Raw genomic sequence first — 18651 nt, 5'->3', positions numbered from 1 at the left:
TATGTAAATAAAATGGAGGTTTTGGTTAGCTGCCTGCTCTCTGGCCTCAAGTGATTGCTTCCTACACCGGCTGCCCCAAGGATATAACAATGTTAAGTGAATAAAGTTGCAGCCTAATTAAACCACATCCATTACCTCCTGTCTCTCTTCTGGAATGTCTGGACAATGGTGCAAGTCTTAGGTGCTTTGAGACATTAGGCCAGGGTGAAGCACCAAAAAAGTTAGCTATCTGAATTGTATTCTAGCTTATGTGGTAAAGTTCCTCCTCTACCTTGGTGGGTCCTGCACTTATTGGCAGATTTTGCTCACCTCAGAGATTCACAGTAGCCCTCAGTGTGGCCCCTTTCGTGGCTCAAATCTGCTGTTCACTCAGATAACCTCATCACTGCCCAGTATGGGGGAAAAAAGAGTAAGAACAATCCCCGCAGTTTCTGCTGATCCACCAAGTGGGTCAGGGAACAGCCCAGAGACCTTCCCCTCTGGTGGAACCTCCTGCGTTGGATCAGGAGTTGGGAGGAACCTGGGCCCACCCTCTACCCCAGGTTCCAGCCCAGGGCCCTGTGGACTGCAGCTGTCTAGAGTGCCTTCTGGAACAGCTGCATGACAGCTACAATTCCCTGGGCTACTTCCCCATGGCCTCCTCCCAACACCACCTTTGTCCTCACCATAGGACCTTCCTCCTGATGTCTGTTAACGCTTGTACTCCTCAGTCCTCCAGCAGCACATCCTCTCACTCCCAGCTCCTTACACACACACCTCACTAACTGGCGTGAGAGCCCTTTTAAAGCAGGTGTCCTGATTAGTCTTAATTAATTCTAGCAGCTTCCCAATTGGCTACAGGTGTCCTAATTAGCCTGCCTGCCTTAATTAGTTCTAGAAAGTTCCTGAGTGTTCTGGAATAGTCCCTGTTATCTTACCCAGGAAAAAGGGACCTGCTTAACCTGGAACTAACGTATCTACCTTCGACCACTCTCTTGTAGTCATCTGGCCTGACCCTGTCACACTTATTTCTGTTTATAGTATGTTTAAAATAGTGTAGAACATTAACAGTGTTTCATTTTCAAAGATTAAAATATAGAGTTTTTTTTCCAGAAAAAAAATCTCAAAACAAGCTAAGGGCCTAATCCTCCAATTCATTCCTTGGTTCCTTTGTCAATTAATTCTAGTGAGCTGTTATGGATTTAAGTGTTATAAGATTCCTGCTTTATACAGCATCTGTAGATTAGGAATCTCATCAGGTTCCATTTCCTGCTGATTCTTCAGAGAAAGAACAATTCAGTTGCTAAAAATTACTAGGTAAAAATGGTACCTTCTGACTCATCAGAGATGCTTCTCTGTGCATATTCAGTCCTAGCTGGTGATTTACATAACAAAACTGATTCTCCCCCCATTTTTTTCCTCCTGTTAGCTCTGTAGAGCCTACACACCTGGGAGAGATGGACATTGGTTCTGTTCAGTCTTGTGCATCAACAGAACCGTTTAATAAATTGCAGTTTGTTATGCTTGTAAACCCAGTAACAATAGATTGGCACAGATGTAACTGAAGGCCTAATTTAACCTAAAGAGCTTTTATTACTGGTGCTGATGCATGAAAAGGAAAGAATATAGTTTGACTCTATAATCCCAGGATTAATTTTAAGGATACAACAAAAATGTTGATTTTTAATTTTTTTGTTTATAAGCAGCAAGTTTTGGATGTAGTGAATCCTCTAGGATTACATAAAATCTAAATTACACACCTGGTTTGGGTTACTTGCAACTTTTTGAAAATTATCTTATGGGTGAAAATTGCTATGCTTTTTATCAACCCAAAAATGACTTCTTGTGGCAAAGTTGTTTTCACTGTGTCTACAATACAAAATTTGGTCAATTTAACTTATGTTGGCTTATAGCCATGGAGTTTTATATGTCACTCAGGTGCATGCACACTTTGGTGCTTGAGTTGATGCTGCATGTCCTCACCACAAGTTGTTGCATTGATTAGAAAATGCAGTGTAGCATGGGAAGATATTGCAGTGTGCCCCACACTGCTGTCCAGTGCAGAGCCCTTGTGTAACATTTTTTAAGGTTTTTTTTTTGTAGGATACCAGTAATTTGCCTAGGATTTCTGGGAACTAAGTGTTGAGTTCTCATAGTACTTATTCCACTCTATAATTTTAATGTAATTTAAGAAATTCCCCACAGTCCTGCACACTGCTTTTCAGTCACCAATGTCTCTCTGGCAGAAGCATGGATCCTGCATGGCTTAGTGCAATTCTCATTATCATCGCTAATGGAGAATACACAATTTTAATTGTATTCCCAGTGCTGGCTTTAAAACTAAACTGAGGAATCAGAAGTCCATTTCTTTGTTCTCTAAGCATGAGTGCCATTTTTAAATAGGGAAGAAGGTTGGGGGAGAAGGCACCAAAAAGGGAAACAATCATGCTTATAGGGAATAAATGAAACTATACATTAACCTGAGCTACTTGTGTATCAGCACAGCTGTGATGCTGTAAGCTCGCTAGTGTAGACATGGCCTAAGTAAACAATGCAGTGTCTACACTGACACTGCATCGACCTAAGTACATCTACTTAAGTGCTACGCCTCTCGCAGAGGTGGAGTTACTAAGCTGATGTAGTGGGTGAGTTACCGGTACATTGATGGAAGCTGCATTTTACTGTAGACACTTACAGAGTTACGTCGATGTGAGCTGCCTTATGTTGACCTAACTCTATCGTGTAGACCAGGGCTACGTAAAAAACAGGTTGGTTTTAAGTCAACAAAACTTAGTAGTGTGGACCAACCGCTCTCTTGTAGAAAACTGAGAAGTTGATAGACTTGGTTTCTCAGGATCTTAAGGAGATGGTGGTTATTTTTTGTTAAGCAGTTAACCTTTTGGGGAATCCAGTTCGGGGTTAAAAAAGAAAAGAACATTAGCAGTTCACTTTCAAGAAATTATTAAACCTGGACTTGGTATTGCATGGTATTCTCTATAGATTATCCCTTCTATTTCTGTTCCCCTTAATTTGTTTATTAATGAGCTGTCAATTGCTTAGTTTATTAGAAACACTGAAAATGTGTGACACAGATAAATAATTTTAATTGAGGGAACTGTAAATTTATGTTGAGAACTCAACCACATTACAGGTCAGAAAACAACCTGAATTAAATCTGTGTGCATGTGTTTCTTAAAACTATACATAAAATGTAACTGATTAGAAGCTTAAATTTATTAGTGATGGTAATTTTGTGCAGTTAAAAATGAATAAATTATCAAAATAGTCATGGCATTTTGCTAAATTGCACAGAGCAGAACAGGCAGGGAGGGTGCTTCTGAGCAGCTCAAAACTGCCGGTAGGAAAGGGCTGGGAAACGTTAGTGCTTCCCTCCTTCTGCAGCTGATGGACCTGCTTTGACTTGTCAGGACGCAGGCCTAGGGTATGTCTACTCTACGAATTTAGGTCGATCTTATAGAAGTCGATTTTTAGAAATCGATTTTATATAGTCGATTGCGTATGTCCACACTAAGCGCATTAAGTCGGTGGAGTGCGTGCTCACTACCATGGCTAGCATCGACTTACAGAGCGGTGCACTGTGGGTAGCTATCCCACAGTTCCTGCAGTCTCCGCTGCCCGTTGGAATTCTGGGTTAAGTTCCCAATGCCTGATGGGGCAAAAACATTGTCACAGGTGGTTTTGGGTACATGTCACCCCTCCTTGTGCATTATCCTGCAGTATATGCAGAACCTGCAAAAGCAGGCGAGGAGGCAACGACAGCGTGATCATGATAGGGATGAAGACATGGAAACAGACTTCTCTCAAAGCACAGGCCCTGGCAATGTGAATATCATGGTGTTAATGGGGCAGGTTCATGCCATGGAACGCCGATTCTGGGCCCAGGAAACAAGCACAGACTGGTGGGACCACATAGTGTTGCAGGTCTGGGATGATTCCCAGTGGCTGCAAAGCTTTTGTATGCGTAAGGGTACTTTCATGGAACTTTGTGACTTGCTTTCCCCTACCCTGAAGCGCAAGACTACGAAGATGAGAGCAGCCCTCACAGTTGAGAAGCAAGTGGCAATAGCCCTCTGGAAGCTTGCAACGCCAGACAGCTACTGGTCAGTCGGGAATCAATTTGGAGTGGGTAAATCTACCGTGGGGACTGCTGTGATCCAAGTAGCCAACGCAATCACTGAGCTGCTGCTATCAAGGGTAGTGACTCTGGGAAATGTGCAGGTCATATTGGATGGCTTTGCTGCAATGGGTTTTCCTAACTGTGGTGGGGCGATAGACGGGACCGGACCGGACCACCTTGGCAGCCAGTACGTAAACCGCAAGGGGTACTTTCCAATGCTGCTGCAAGCACTGGTGGATCATATGCGAACAGCTCAGCATGAATGGGCCTCCCCCCCACTGCGTGGCTAACAGTGGGGATGTTGCTTGAATGCTACCAAAGCCCAGGCCCATTCGCTTCAATGTTTTGTTCTGCAATGATTCCAGACTCTTTGCTACTGGCTTGGCGTGGTAAATTAATAATTAAACACGCTTGCTTTTAAATCCTTTATTATATTTACAAAGGTACACTCTCCAGAGTTGCTTTCTCCGGCTTCGTGATCCAGCAGCCTGCCTTGGGAGGGTTGGGAGGGTATTGGCTCCAGGGTGATGAATAGTTCCTGGCTGCCGGGGAGAAAGGATTCTCTGCTTGTCTGCTGTATGTTATCCTCAACCTCCTCCTCATCATCATCCCTGTTGCATGAGACTCCCCCCTTGCAGGTGTTCATGGACAGTGGTGGGGTAGTGGTAGGGGCCACCCCCAGAATTGCATGCAGCTCATCATAGAACTGGCATGTATGGGGTTCTGACCCGGAGTGACCGTTTACATCCTTTGTTTTTTGACAGGCTTACCTCAGCTCCTTAACTTTCACACGGCACTGCTGTGTGTCCCTGTTGTAGCCTCTGTTCATCATGCCCTTGGAGATTTTGGGAAGTATATTGGCATTTCGTCTTTTGGAACGGAGTTCTGCCTGCACGGATTCTTCTCCCCATACAGCAATCAGATCCAGTACACCTCTACCCCGATATAACGTGACCCAATATAACATGAGTTCGCATATAGCGTGGTAACCCCGGGGCTCCAGCAGCGGGCTCGGGCAGTACTTTAAAGGGCCCAGGGCTCCGGCTGCTGCGAGGAGCCCCAGGCCCTTTAAATCACTGCTGGAGCCCTGCCGCCGCTACCCCGGAGTTGTGGCCGCAGGGCTTGGCCAGCGATTTAAAGGGCCCAGGCGTCCCGCAGCGGCCAGAACCCAGGGCTCTTTAAATCACCGCTAGGGCCCTGCTGCCGCTACCCCGGGGCTGCAGCAGCAGGGCTCGGCCAGTGATTTAAAGGGCCCGGGACTCCAGCTGCTGCGGGGAGCCCCGGGCCCTTTAAATCACTGCTGGAGCCATGCCACTGCTACCCCGGAGCTGCGGCAGCGGGGCTCGGCTGGCAATTTAAAGGACCCGGGCTCCCCGCAGCAGCTGGAGCCCAGAGGTCTTTAAATCACTGCTGGAGCCTTGCCGCCGCTACCCCGGAGCTCCGGCGGCGCTTTAAAGGGCTCAGAGCTCTGGCCGCTGTGGGGAGCTCTGTGCCCTTTAAATCACCATCAGAGCCCTGTCACCGCTACCTCGGGGCTCCGTCAGCGGGGCTCGGGTGGCGATTTAAAGGGCCTGGGGTCCCTGCAGCCAGAGTCCCGGGCTGTTTAAATCACTGCTGGAGCCCTTCTGCCACTACCCTGCTATAACGGGGTTTCACTTATAATGCGGTAGGGATTTTTGGCTCCCGAGGACCGCGTTATATCAGGGTAGAGGTGTACCTCCCATTCGGTCCATGCTGGAGCTCTTTTGTGACTCCATGGTCACCTGTGCTGATGAGCTCTGCATGGTCACCTGTGCTGATCAGCTCGCCACGCTGGCCAAACAGGAAATTAAATTCAAAAGTTCCCGGGGCTTTTCCTGTCTACCTGGCCAGTGCATCTGAGTTGAAAGTGCTGTCCAGAGCGGTCACAATGGAGCACTCTGGAATAGCTCCCGGAGGCCAATTCCGTCGAATTGCGTCCACACTACCCCAAATTCGACCCATCAAGGTCGATTTTAGCGCTAAACCCCTCGCCGAGGAGTACAGAAATTGATTTTAAGAGCCCTCTAAGTCGACAAAACAGGTTTGGTCATGTGGACGGGTGCAGGGTTATATCGACCTAACGCTACTAAATTCGACCTAAACTTGTAGCGTAGACCAGGGCCAAGTGTTGAACACAGAGTATGCTGAAGGCCGGTGAGTCTCCAGCTTTTCACTCCACAGCCAGCCCAAAGACTGGATCATCCAGTATCTGTGGGCTGGAGATTGAGACAGTTCACCAGCTGATGTCTGAGGAGGTAGGGAACAACTGGGTTTTACAGGAAAAATGCCCACCTGCAGTAACAAGATGGTTTCTTGGGAGCCACAGCAGGTCTATTAAAAGAACAATAGTTAAGGCTAAGATTATGTCACAGAGATCGCAGAAGTCACGGATCCATGACTTCCACGACCTCCATGACAATGGGGGCCCCCGCAGCTGACCAGCTGCTCTCAGCAACGAGGGACCCTGCAGCAGCCCAGCCTCTGTGAGTAGGTGCAGGTGGTGGATCCCACCAGCGGCGGCGACCCCTGAGCTGCCCAGCTGCCACCGCCGGCAGTGGCTCCGCTGCCGCAAGCAACCAGGGCCCCCCTGCAACTCCCAGCTGCTGGTGGCGGCAAAGGGACCCCGGAGTTACTCCCCAGCCTCCGCTGCTGGCTGGGGTCCCCTGCAGATTCACTGACACTGTGGGTGATGGCAGACCCCCCCCCTGCAGCTTCCAGCCCCGCAGGATGGCAGGGGGACCCCTCGCACCCACTGGGCAATAGGGTTCCTGCAACTCCCAGCTCCTGCAGGGGTAGGCAGGGTGCTGGACCTCCTACCTCCCCATTTTGTAAGAGTTGTTTTTAGTAAAAGTCAGGGACAGGTCACAGCTTCTGTGGTTTTTTGTTTATTGCCTGTGACCGGTCCCTGACTTTTACTGAAAATATCCATGACAAAATCATAGCCTTAACAATAGTAAAACAGCTTCTGCTCCCTGCAGAGCTCATCTGCTTCTTGGTTCTTTGCTTGGATCCTTTTCCTCCCTGTAGCGCATGCTGACCCTCAGCTCTGGCTCTCAGCTGATCCCTGCCCCTCCATCTCCTAGGCAAACACTCTAGAAACCTTTGCATCAGGGACTGCACATTATATGTTTGTGCATCTTGTCAGCTGGTCATGGGTGAACCCGATTAGACCCAAGGCTTTCCTGTGACTGGCTGATGTGACGTTAAATATGAATAATTCCTGTCTATACTGAAGGTAAAGTTGTGTTTTAATATCTTGTTTAACATGACTCCTTAAGACTGTGTTCTAACTCAATGTAATTTTCAAGTCTTTGGGGTTGGTGGGGCTGATGGACACTCCTCCTGCCTCTCCAGTCTTGGAGGAGACGCCAAGGAGGAGCCATTGTCCACCATTTCCCTAAATCCCAGAGCTGGAACAAAATATTCAGTAGAGCTGCTGTCCTTCCCACAGCTGGCACACTAACCTAAGCCAGGCTGGCACACTAACCCAGCAGGGCACAAGTTCAGCCTTTTATAGGCAGAGCCCAGTGAAGCCCCACTCACCAGTGATTAGTAATAACAGACGTTTCCAGCACAAGACTGTCAGTAATATAAATTCATCTTGCTAAGGTTGGGGTTATGGGTGTGTGTTTGGGTATTTGAGCTGCTGGCATGTACATTGTTGGTGGTTGTATGTTGGAGGTGATGTACATTTTGGATGTGAGAAATGAGTATGTTTCTCTCTCGGCCATGACTACGGCTCTACCAAATTCACGGCCATGAAGAATGCATCACGGGCCTTGAAATTTGGTCTTCCCCTGTGAAATCTGGTCTTTTGTGTGCTATTACCCTATACTATACAGATTTCACGGGGGAGACCAGCGTTTCTCAAACTGGGGGTCCTGACCCATAAGGGGACGGCGGGAGTGGGGGTCGCAAGGTTATTTTAGGGGGATCATGGTATTGCCAGCCTTACTTCTGTGCTGCCTTCAGAACTGGGCAGCCAGAGAGTGGTGGCTGCTGACCGAGGGCCCAGCTCTGCAGGCAGCAGCGCAGAAGTAAGGGTGGCAATACCATACCATGCCACCGTTACTTCTGTGCTGTTGCAGGCAGCAGCTCTGCCTTCATAACTGGACTCCCAGCCAGCAGCCGCTGCTCTCTGGCCGCCCATCTCTGAAGGTAGCACCACTGCCAGCAACAATGCAGAAGTAATGGTAGCAGTACCGCAACCCCCCCTACAATAACCTTGCAATCCCCCCACAACTCCTCTTTGGATCAGGACCCGTACAATTACAACACTGTGAAATTTTACATTTAAATATCTGAAATAATGAAATTGAGAACTTTTAAAATCCTATGACTGTGAAATTTATCAAAATGGACTGTGAATTTGGTAGGGCCCTATCTATGACATTTGAGGGATAAAGCATGTGACTGTAGTTGGTCTGAATTTTAATATTTTAATAACCTGTGAATTTCTAGGTTTGTAGTGTTTGCATTGAAAAGAAATATTCTTCTGCCACTACAACTGTAAATGCATAACACTTTTGGTGTGGAAATAATATAAATGTTCATCTGAGGAGGTAGGCAGTAAGTACAAGAGGAGGGAACAGCACAATGCAAACGTATTCATCATTCTCATACTGCAGATGGTAATAAGATGTGGAATGATGTACGTATGCTACCCTAACTATAGCTCTTAAATATTACACAGTATCTTTCTCTGTGGCTTGTTATTCATCAGTGTTGCCAAGATATTAGCTGATGTGCTTCATGAAATGTTTGTATGAATGCTGCACTATAGAATTTAGTTACAGTGGTAACACTACTGAGTGCTCAGAATCTTCATTTTCATCCTGAGATATTACTTTAAAATACAGTTGTAAACTGGTGGATCAGCTCCCCAGCCTGGGACAAACAGACACACCCAGTTTCATTTGTAGCCTTTTCCCCAGGGCTCTGTTTATTCTCCAGCACAAAACAAAAGCATCAGCCCTGTTCTTGACTGAGGATATGGGCCCACCTCTGGTAACTGAAGGTACTGGACCTCCGCAGCCTACCAGGTGGGAGGAGTGGTCTGAAGGGCCTGCTTGCCCTCTTGCAGCCTTCTGCTGCAGCCACAAGAGAGTAAGCTTTCAGCGCGCTCCTGGTTCCCAGCCCCCTTATGGAGTTGAGGCCTTGCTTTATACCCTCCAGCTGGAAATCTGACCCAACAACTAGGTGTTTCTCAGTTGGGCCTGGGTCAGTAATTCCCAGCACTATCCTGCTGGTCTTCCCTCCAGAAGAGGGCTCTCTGTTGTATATCACCCCTGCCCATCGAGGAAAGGTCTCAGGCCTGGTCTACACTAGGACTTTAATTCGAATTTAGCAGCGTTAATTCGAACTAACCGCTCAACCGTCCACACCAGGAAGCCATTTAATTCGAACTAGAGGGCTCTTTAGTTCGAATTTGGTACTCCACCCCGGCAGGTGGAGTAACGCTAAATTCGACATGGCTAGTTCGAATTAGGCTAGGTGTGGATGGAAATCGAACTTAGTAGCTCCGGGAGCTATCCCACACTGCACCACTCTGTTGACGCTCTGGACAGCAGCCCGAGCTTGGATTCTCTGCCCAGCCACACAGGAAATGACCCGCGAAAATTTGAATTCATTTTCCTGCCTGGGCGGTTTGAATCTGACGTTCTGGTTGCACATCGGGGTGAGCTCCGCAGCACCGGCAGCAATGCAGAGCTCTCCAGCAGAGGAGTTCATGTAATCTCTGAATAGAAAGAGGGACCCGGCATAGACTGACCGGGAACTCTTCGATCTGATCGGTGTGTGGGGCGAGGAGTCTGTGCTTTCGGAGCTGCGCTCCAACGAACGGAATGCAAAGACCTACGAGAAGGTCTCCAAAGCCATGATACAGACAGAGGATATAGCCGTCATGCAACGCAGCGCCGCGTGAAAATCAAGGACCCCAGACAAGGCTACCAAAAAATCAAAGCGGCCAACGGACGCTACGGAGCCTGCCACCACTGCCCCACCAGTGACCATGGACTCTGATGATGGGACAGTGTCGACGGACAGTTCCTCGACGATGTTCACGGACGGGGAAGATGAGGAAGGGTTTGTGGAGGACGAGGCAGGCGATAGCGCTTACAACGCTGGTTTCCCCGACAGCCAGGATCTCTTCATCACCGTCACGGAGATCCCCCAACAACCCTCCCCGGCCAGGAACCCGGATCCTGAATCAGGGGTAGGAGCAGTCGGTAAGTGCTTTAACCATGTTAACTTTTATTCTTAATATAACAGGAATCTGAAGTGTGTGAAAAGGAGGTCTCTGTATATATGGTGATAGAACAGAAATCCTCCTGGGAGAACGCCACGAAGCTCTCCTGCCGTTAATCGATAAGCATCAGCAGGAGGTTCCTGGGGAGAGCTGCCTTATTGGGTGCTCCGTGATAGCACACTTTTCCGCGCGAGGCTTTCATGCGGTATTCAGGGAGCACTGCCTCCCAGAGCACGGCTGCATAGGTCCGTGGTTCGTGCTAGATTTCACGCAGCATGCGCTCTCTATCTCCTTCAGTGCCCGTCCTCACGGTGATCTCGCTCGGAGACTCCTGCATCTAAGTAGGGGAAGAAATGTTACGTTACGCCTGGTCCAAAGTATTTTTAATAAATAAACGGACAGACGGCATAGCACAGACTCAGCACGCAGCTGCGTGACGAGCGTAACGGAAAGCCAAAGAATCAAATGGACGCTCATGGAGGGAGGGGGGAACGAGGACGCAAGGTATCCCACAGTTCCTGCTGTCTCCGAAAAGCATTTGCATTCTTGGCTGATCTCCAAATGCTTCTAGGGTCAAACACAGTGTCCGCGGTGGGTCGGGGCATAGCTCGGCAATTTACGCACCCCCCCAACCCCCAGAAGTTAAAGGGAAAACAATCCTCTGTTGACTCTTTTACATGTCACCGTATCTGTACTGAATGCTGCAGATAGACGCGATGGTGCAGCACTCAACACCAACATCCTTGCTCCCCCCACGCTATGGATGGCTGATGGTACAAAACGATGGAAATCCATCCTCATCATCAGCCTATTGGCACATGGGGCAGTGCAAAAGGGCTGGTAACCATGACAACCGTACCAACTTGCTTGGGACCGGTCGGTCAAGGCCGCCTGTTGCTAATTTTTCATGGTAGATGGTGCAGTATGGCTGGTAACCGTCCTCATCATTGCAACAGGGGGCTGAGATCCATCAGCCCCCACCCTTCATTGTAAAGAAAAGATTCAATTGCCCCTGGACTAGCAGAGGGATGAGTGGCTCCCTCCTCCACACCCCTTAATGTCATCTCTGGACTATCATTGCAGCTGGAGGCTTCCTTCCACTCATTTCTCACAAACGACTACCTGTGTCTTATTCATGCATTCTATATTACTTCATCACACAAGTGGGGGGACAATGGTATTGGAACCCAGGAAGGCTGGGGGAAGAACGGAATGAACAGCTGGGGTTGTTTCAGGAGCACACCCTGTGAATAGCGTTCTGCTCAAAATTTATGCAGGATTGGACAGAGAGCAGCTGTGGTCTCTGGTTGTATGATACAGTGGTTCTCTAGTACACTTGCACATAATCTAGGCAGGACTGATTCTATTTTTAGATACCCAAAAAGGAGGGATTGACTCGGGGAGTCATTCCCAAATTTTGCTTTTGCGCCCCTGGGCACTGATCGACCAGGGGCACTTATGACAGCACCAAATGGCGCAGTGCAAAAGGACAGGTAACCATGACCATCTTATTACCGTCTTCTTACCAGTTCATGGTATGGTAGACGGTGCAGTATGCCTGGTAACCATCGCTGCTGTCATGCAAAAGCATAAGCATGCTGCTGTGTAGCGCTGCTGGTCCGCCTCTGTCAGCGGCATACAGTACACATACGGTGACATACACAAAAGGCAAAATAGGGTCCATTGTTGCCACGCTATGGTGTGTGCCAGGGCATTTCATGGAAAACGTGATCGAAATGATTGTCTGCCCTTGCTTTCCCGGAGGAAGGAATGACTGGCGACATTTACCCAGAATCCACCGCGCAAATGATTTGTGCAACAGCAGGCACAGGGGTCTCAACAAAAAATTCACAGAGACAGCCTAGACTCAGTTAATTGTTCGCAAAAAAGTATCATTGCAAGGAATTAACTAACTGTTTCCCATCTCACAGCTTCCACTGTCTCCAGACCTTCCACAGCATCCCCCTCGCAGAGGCTGGCGAAGATTAGGCGGCGAAAGAAAAAGACAAGGGACACGATTTTCGATGAATGTGTGGGCTGCTACCTAGCCGAGGCGGACCAGCAGAGGCAGTGGAGGGAGAAAGTCTCTCTGTACCAGCGCTCACACAGCGAATGGGAGGAGAGGTGGCGTGAGGAACACAAGCAGGCGAGTCAAGCAATGCTTGTACTACTGAGGGAGCAAACGGACACGCTCCGGCGACTTGTGTATGTTCTGCAGGACCGCTGCAGGACAGAGCCCCCGGCAGTATCTCTGCAACCGCCCTCCCCCGCCACAAAGTCACATACCCCCCTCACCCTAAATAACCAGGAGGATGCCCGCCCTGGGCCGTGAATACTGTCACTGCACCCCAGCAGAGTGCTCAAGTAACCAAAAGCTCTCATACCCTACGTTTGCATAAGTCCTTCCCTTCCGGACTCAAACAAGTCCCAATCCCAGTCCCATCCCATAACTGTGTACTTAAGTAATAAAAATACTTTGCTGTTAAGTACTGTTTCCGTCATGTTTCCTCACTGAAGACTGTGTTTGAATGGGGTGCGTGGGGAAGTGCGTTGCTAATTGCATAGGACAGGCACCTTTCGCAGGGTACAGACACGGGGGCCGGATCAGCAGCGGGTAACACACACAGTGCAGTCAGCAGGCACCGTGGTCGGTATGGGAGGTGGTTTCCAGGTTCTGTGTGGGCGGTGGGGATGTGACTTTTTAGCGGGGGAGGGCGGGTACAGATCTTATACAGCGGTCCTTGTTGTGGACCGCTGAGTCACGCAGCAGAGGAATCTGTATCCGTCCTCCTCCGCCACAAGGCCACATAGCCCCCCGCACACAGAATCCCAAAAAGGAGGGATGGCAGGCTCCGTTGAAACAAGCAGTCCGGCAATGCGGACCGCTGTAGGAGCAGGAGCCTGTCATTCCTTGAGTTTAGAGGCGGTCTTTACATCAGCGCACACCCTACCCACCGCAGTCTGCGTTCCAGTTTCGACCCTTTAACGAAAAGTCATGAATGAAGAAACCTCTCCTCAGTAACAGTGTGACATGTATTTTATTTTTACACGTGTCTTGGAAGTGGAGGAAACGGGGAGAACGGGGTATTTAACCGAAGAGGAGAGTCAACAGTAACTGGGTAAAGAAACAGGGGCAGGTTCAGCTTCTCTGTAAAGAAACTGAACAGTCACAGGTCACGCTGCTCGCTGCTCGCTGGTATTTAAAGAGTTCCTTGTCGCTGTCCCAGGCGCCTGTATAGGGCTTCATGAGCAAGTGCATTAGCGGGCAGGCTGGGTCACCGAGGATCACTATAGGCAAATGCACATCCACAACAGTTATTTTGTGGTACGGGAAGAAACTACCTTCCAGCAGGCGTCTGAGCAGCCCACAGTTCCTGAGAACACACGCATCAGGAACCTTGCCCGGCCATACGACGTTCATGTTGGTAAAAAGGCCCCTATGGTCCCCCAGTGCTTGCAGAACCATTGAAAAGTAGCCCAATTTCTCAGCAGCTGAATGTGGAAGAGGTGGACGATAAAGTGCGAGGAGGAGAAAACGGCGAGGATCGCAGCGGGCTCCATGCTTGCAGTGCTGTGGCGTCCACGCTGTCACTGACCAGAAAAGTGCACGAACAGATTGCCCGCAGGCGCTTTCAGGGAGGGAGGGAGTGAGGGCGTGATTGACGGTTCAATGACGACAGTTACCCAAAACCACCCTCGACACATTTTTCCCCCCAGCATGCATTGGGGGGAAATCCCAGAATTCAAATGGGCAGCGGGGACTGCGGGAACTGTGGGATAGCTTCCCACAGTGCACCGCTTCGAAAGTCGACGCCGGCCCCGTGAATGTGGACTCAGAAGTTCGAATTAGTGTATTTAGTATGGATACACAAATTCGACTTCATAAGGTCGAATCCACAAATTCGAATTAAGTAGATTCGAAATAGTCCTGTAGTGTAGACAAGGCCTCAGTAGCAAGCCTCCCAGACATGGTCTACAGACCTGGGCTATCAGGGCTCATGCTAGCACTCTAAAAATAGCTGTGTAAAGGGCACTTTGTAGTTGTGGCATGGGCTGAAGCTCTGACTTGGAAGCCTCAGGGGGGGCATGGGCTTCATATCCCCATGGTATTTTTAATAAAATTTAACATATATCATACAAAATCTAACATACCATAATGGGCCATACTGCAAAAAGATTATCATGTGAAAATTATTCCAGTTTGTGAGAAATGTCAATCCGAATTCTAGAAAATGATTACTATCTTTTTACAACAACAGGCATAAATTAATCAGTTTTATTATGAGTACTGCTGCCACCAATTCCCAGAACTCCCACATTAATCAAGAGTCAGATGAAAATCTCTGCAGTTTTCTTGTTTGTTTGTGTGTTTGTTTTTTTTGTGGTTTTTTTTTAATAGTTACTGATAATGAAACTGCCACTCTCTCAATCTGTAGCCCATAAAATGAGGAGAAATTGATCCCTTCCATATTAATACAGAAGGCTGTCTTTAGGTTATGTCCACATATGTTCAAGTTTAAGCCTAATTGTAACCTATGTAATGATATTTCAACTATAATTTTCTTCTGACATCTTGAATCTTTTCTCTCACAGTGCACTAGGTTATAGTGAAAGATTTATTTTAATTGTGTAGCTTTGATATTTTTAATAAATTTTAACATCATACAAAAATAGAATTTCCATTTCTAAATTCAGTATCTTAGAGGTAATCAAAGTGAGTTTATTGTCCAACTCTACCCTTTTCCTGTACAGACAAAATTGGTTAACAGATTTTTTACTTATGGATATTTATTTTATTAAGGATATAACAAACTTTAAAATGATTGCATGTATCTTGGTGGTGACATTAAAACTTAGTGAGGATTCCTATATTCTTTTCATTGCTTTTACATCTGACCTCACATTCACAGTTTGTTGTTGTTGTTGTTGCTATGTTCATTATCTGGCTGTACAGATCATTTACTTTTCAAAAGCACATTTTTTTTTCAAGCGCATGTCCTTGTGATTTGTGTTGTCCTTGTTAAAACGGTTATGCATGTTTCCAGCATTATCCTTTGGCCTAAAGCTGGCAGTCAGTTATCAGATGTCTTGTGGAGGTTAGTTTTTTTTGGTGGTTTTGTAGGTTCATATACATCTAGTAGAAATTTAATGAAAAATAGAGAAAGAATAGAGTATTTAATTTTGTAAAATAAACAAATGGTCCCTAACTTTAACTTCTTTCTTGCAGAGTGCTCATTTGGCCATGATTGATACCCTGATGATGGCATATACAGTAGAGATGGTCAGTGTTGAAAAAGTGATTGCATGTGCTCAGCAGTATTCAGCCTTCTTCCAAGCCACAGACCTGCCCTATGACATTGAGGATGCTGTCATGTATTGGATAAATAAGGTAAGGACAAAGCAAACGTATGCTTAGATTGAAAAGACAATCAGCATGATTCTGCAGCCACGAATGGAATTTATGTGTATTCCAGACTTCATCTCATATAGGATGTTCATTGTTCACTTTCAGCAAGGATAAGAAAAAGGTAAGTTTTCATAATCAATTAAAACATGTTATTGAAATCAGAATTTTGACTGCAGTGTATAGTATGAAGAAAAGAAAAGAATGTAAGAGAGAGATGAAACCTGACGAGTTACTGATGAATTTTGATGACATGATAAAGTTGATAAATCATTTAGCAGAACCTATAGATATCCTTGGCTTTCTCTAGTGTAATGGAACCCAGTTTGAAACTGAGGCTCTGTTGTACCTAAGCATATCTTGAGTATGAGGTTTTCAATCTGATTACTTACTACATAATAAACAAAATTTCCAGATATTATAGTAGCCTATTGTAATAAAATGTACCTATCAGAATCCAGCATATTCAGAAACAGATCACACACTGCTGCCAAATCTGTTGGTACAGATGGCCCCAGATTTTTGTTTCAGTTCTGTCTGATGTGAAGTCAACATTGCTTCATGCTTTCAGTGAGTCCTATGATGATGATAATTTAGTGGCCCCTGAAAAATTGTTATTTCTCCCTTTTATATCGGTCATAGCTGGGGGCATATCACAGGTTCCTCCTCAACATGTTTAACTGGAAACCTCAATCCAGCATTCCCTAAATCAGGGATTCCCAAACTTTTTACTAAGGAGACCCACTGACTGCATTTTGTCTTTTTCTGCAATCCACCCAGATTCCAAAATTGTGGGAAAGCCCAAAATCATAGGCCAGCATCCTTCTCCTTGCCTCACTAAGGGGGCACAGATCAACCACAGCAGTGCCCTCCACCCTGGCACCACGACCCTAATGCCAGCCCGCTGCAGCAGGGAGACCCCAGGAAGCGGGAGAGGGGGAAGGTGGGCCAGGGAAGAATGGAAAGTCAGCCTGCCTTACACTCATGCTGCTGCGGCAGGTCCTGTTCTGTGGGTTTGGGCCCAGCTCCCCACCCTGGGTATTGCAATCCTAGTGCATAGGATGATAGCATCACTCAGGTTTGGCCCAGCTGCTCCTCTGCCAGGTTGTAATATTCAGAGCACAGAAAGCCAGGCCCAGTCCAGTGGAACAGGAGCCATTACTGCAGGGTGAGTGTGGGGCAGGCTCACCCTCCAGCACGCGCACACGTGTACAGATGCCCTTTGGGGGCCTCCCCTCTACACTGGGTCCACAACCCACTGAGAAGCTTCCCTTGACTCAGTGGTGGGTTGGGATCCACCAGTTGGGGAACAGAGCCCTAACTCTCTCCATAAACATACACTGATTCTAGGACAAAGCATCACCATCTTAGGAGTTTGGGGCAGATGAGGTTGGGGGGAGGTGGGGTTGGATAATGTTACACCCTGAATCTTGAGTCTTGCAGCCAGGGGTCCAATTCTGTGTCTTTTGCTTTGGGCCCTAGGTTGGCTTCAACAGACCCTGATCATATTGACTATCATGTTCAAGTTGTAAACCCAGTCAGAAGACTGCTTCTTTTAAAAACAGAATAGGTCATTTGAAAAATTTGTCTCTTTAGGTAAATGAACATTTGAAAGACATTATGGAACAGGAACAAAAACTAAAAGAGCATCATAGTGTAGAAACTCCAGGAGGTCAAAAGGTAGGTGTACATGTTTAAATATTTAACTGTGAGGATGTGCATACGTCTGTAAACAAGACTTACTTTTGTACAACATGTAAAGTTACATTGTAAATTCTTTATTAAATCTAGCCAACACTACAGTTGAATTGAGCACTCTAATGGTGCTCAGTACCCAACACCAAATGTTTCTGGGGATTCCTGGTAATCTTAGGAGCATTTTGCTTTTTAACAAGCCAAAACGAGCACGTATGAACACTGCTGTAGTCCTGATATGTCTGCTGAGAGCAGGGTGTACAGTATGCTAAAGTAAGAGAGAAGGCTTTTAGTTCTTCTTCAATTAAATCATTTTTAAAATGAGTTTCGAACTTTGTGTTCCCTGTTGTCCTCTTTGCCAAAGCAAAGTTTGACAATGTGGAAAGATCTCTGTGGCAATATACATATGACACATTAGTCCTAAGAACAGTATATAATAAATACGACGTAAAAAAAAGAAAGAGGTTACAGACAGATCTAACTCTTTTAAAAAGCAACATACATCTTTAGAAGTTCTTTTTGGCATAGCTTTTAGATATCTCCCTTTTATTACATAGGTTTTTTTGAAAGATTCTAATAGTGTGGAATAGCATGACGCATCACTTTGGTTACAGTCCATAATAATGGTTGGTTACTAACCTTAACATGAATACAGTCAAATACATGGTATTTTATACTTTTTTCTGTCAGGAGTTTTTCCCTGATGTTCCTGGCACTGACTCAGTTAAAAAGCATCTTAGTCAAACTCATGATACTAAGGAAGGATTCTGTGGGATTCCAGAGTATGGAAGCTGGTTTGGGAGCTTGCTTCTGAATGACACAATTCACCCTGTGGAGAAATGCTTATTATTGAGGGGAAGGATTCATCTTATCTTTAGACTTGCTTTGGTATTGATGTAAAAGAAGCTATTATAGTTACCGTACAACTCTACCTGTACTTTTCTCCCCATTCTCTTTTAATGTAAGGAGTAATTTTCTTTCCCACCCTTTTTTAAAGGAGCCAGAAGGATGCCTAGCTGTGTGAAATATTTGGTTTTTTAAAAAATGATAATGGTTCTTTTAAAAATTATAAATTTAAATTAGAGTGTAGCACAGAAAAGTTTCTGGCTTATGAGAGAAGGGCTCTTGTTTGTTCTTTAATTCAAATAATGTAAGATATGCCAAGTA

At 46.5% G+C, this 18651-nt stretch overlaps 1 protein-coding gene across 2 annotated transcripts in view; it reads left to right on the top strand.

The window, feature by feature from the left end:
- Nucleotides 1–18651, top strand: part of CAMSAP2 (calmodulin regulated spectrin associated protein family member 2) — a 176618-nt gene that overhangs the window by 86071 nt on the left and 71896 nt on the right. For both annotated transcript variants that reach the window (XM_045027112.1, XM_045027111.1), the window contains exons 3-4: nucleotides 15613–15774; nucleotides 17386–17469. In XM_045027112.1, the coding sequence (XP_044883047.1) occupies nucleotides 15613–15774; nucleotides 17386–17469 (246 nt within the window). The remainder of the gene's footprint in view (nucleotides 1–15612; nucleotides 15775–17385; nucleotides 17470–18651) is intronic.

Source organism: Mauremys mutica, chromosome 8, assembly GCF_020497125.1.
Source record: "Mauremys mutica isolate MM-2020 ecotype Southern chromosome 8, ASM2049712v1, whole genome shotgun sequence".
Taxonomy (NCBI): Eukaryota; Metazoa; Chordata; order Testudines; family Geoemydidae; genus Mauremys; species Mauremys mutica.
Note: the sequence above shows the minus strand (reverse complement) of the source record. Positions and strands in the feature narration are given on the sequence as shown.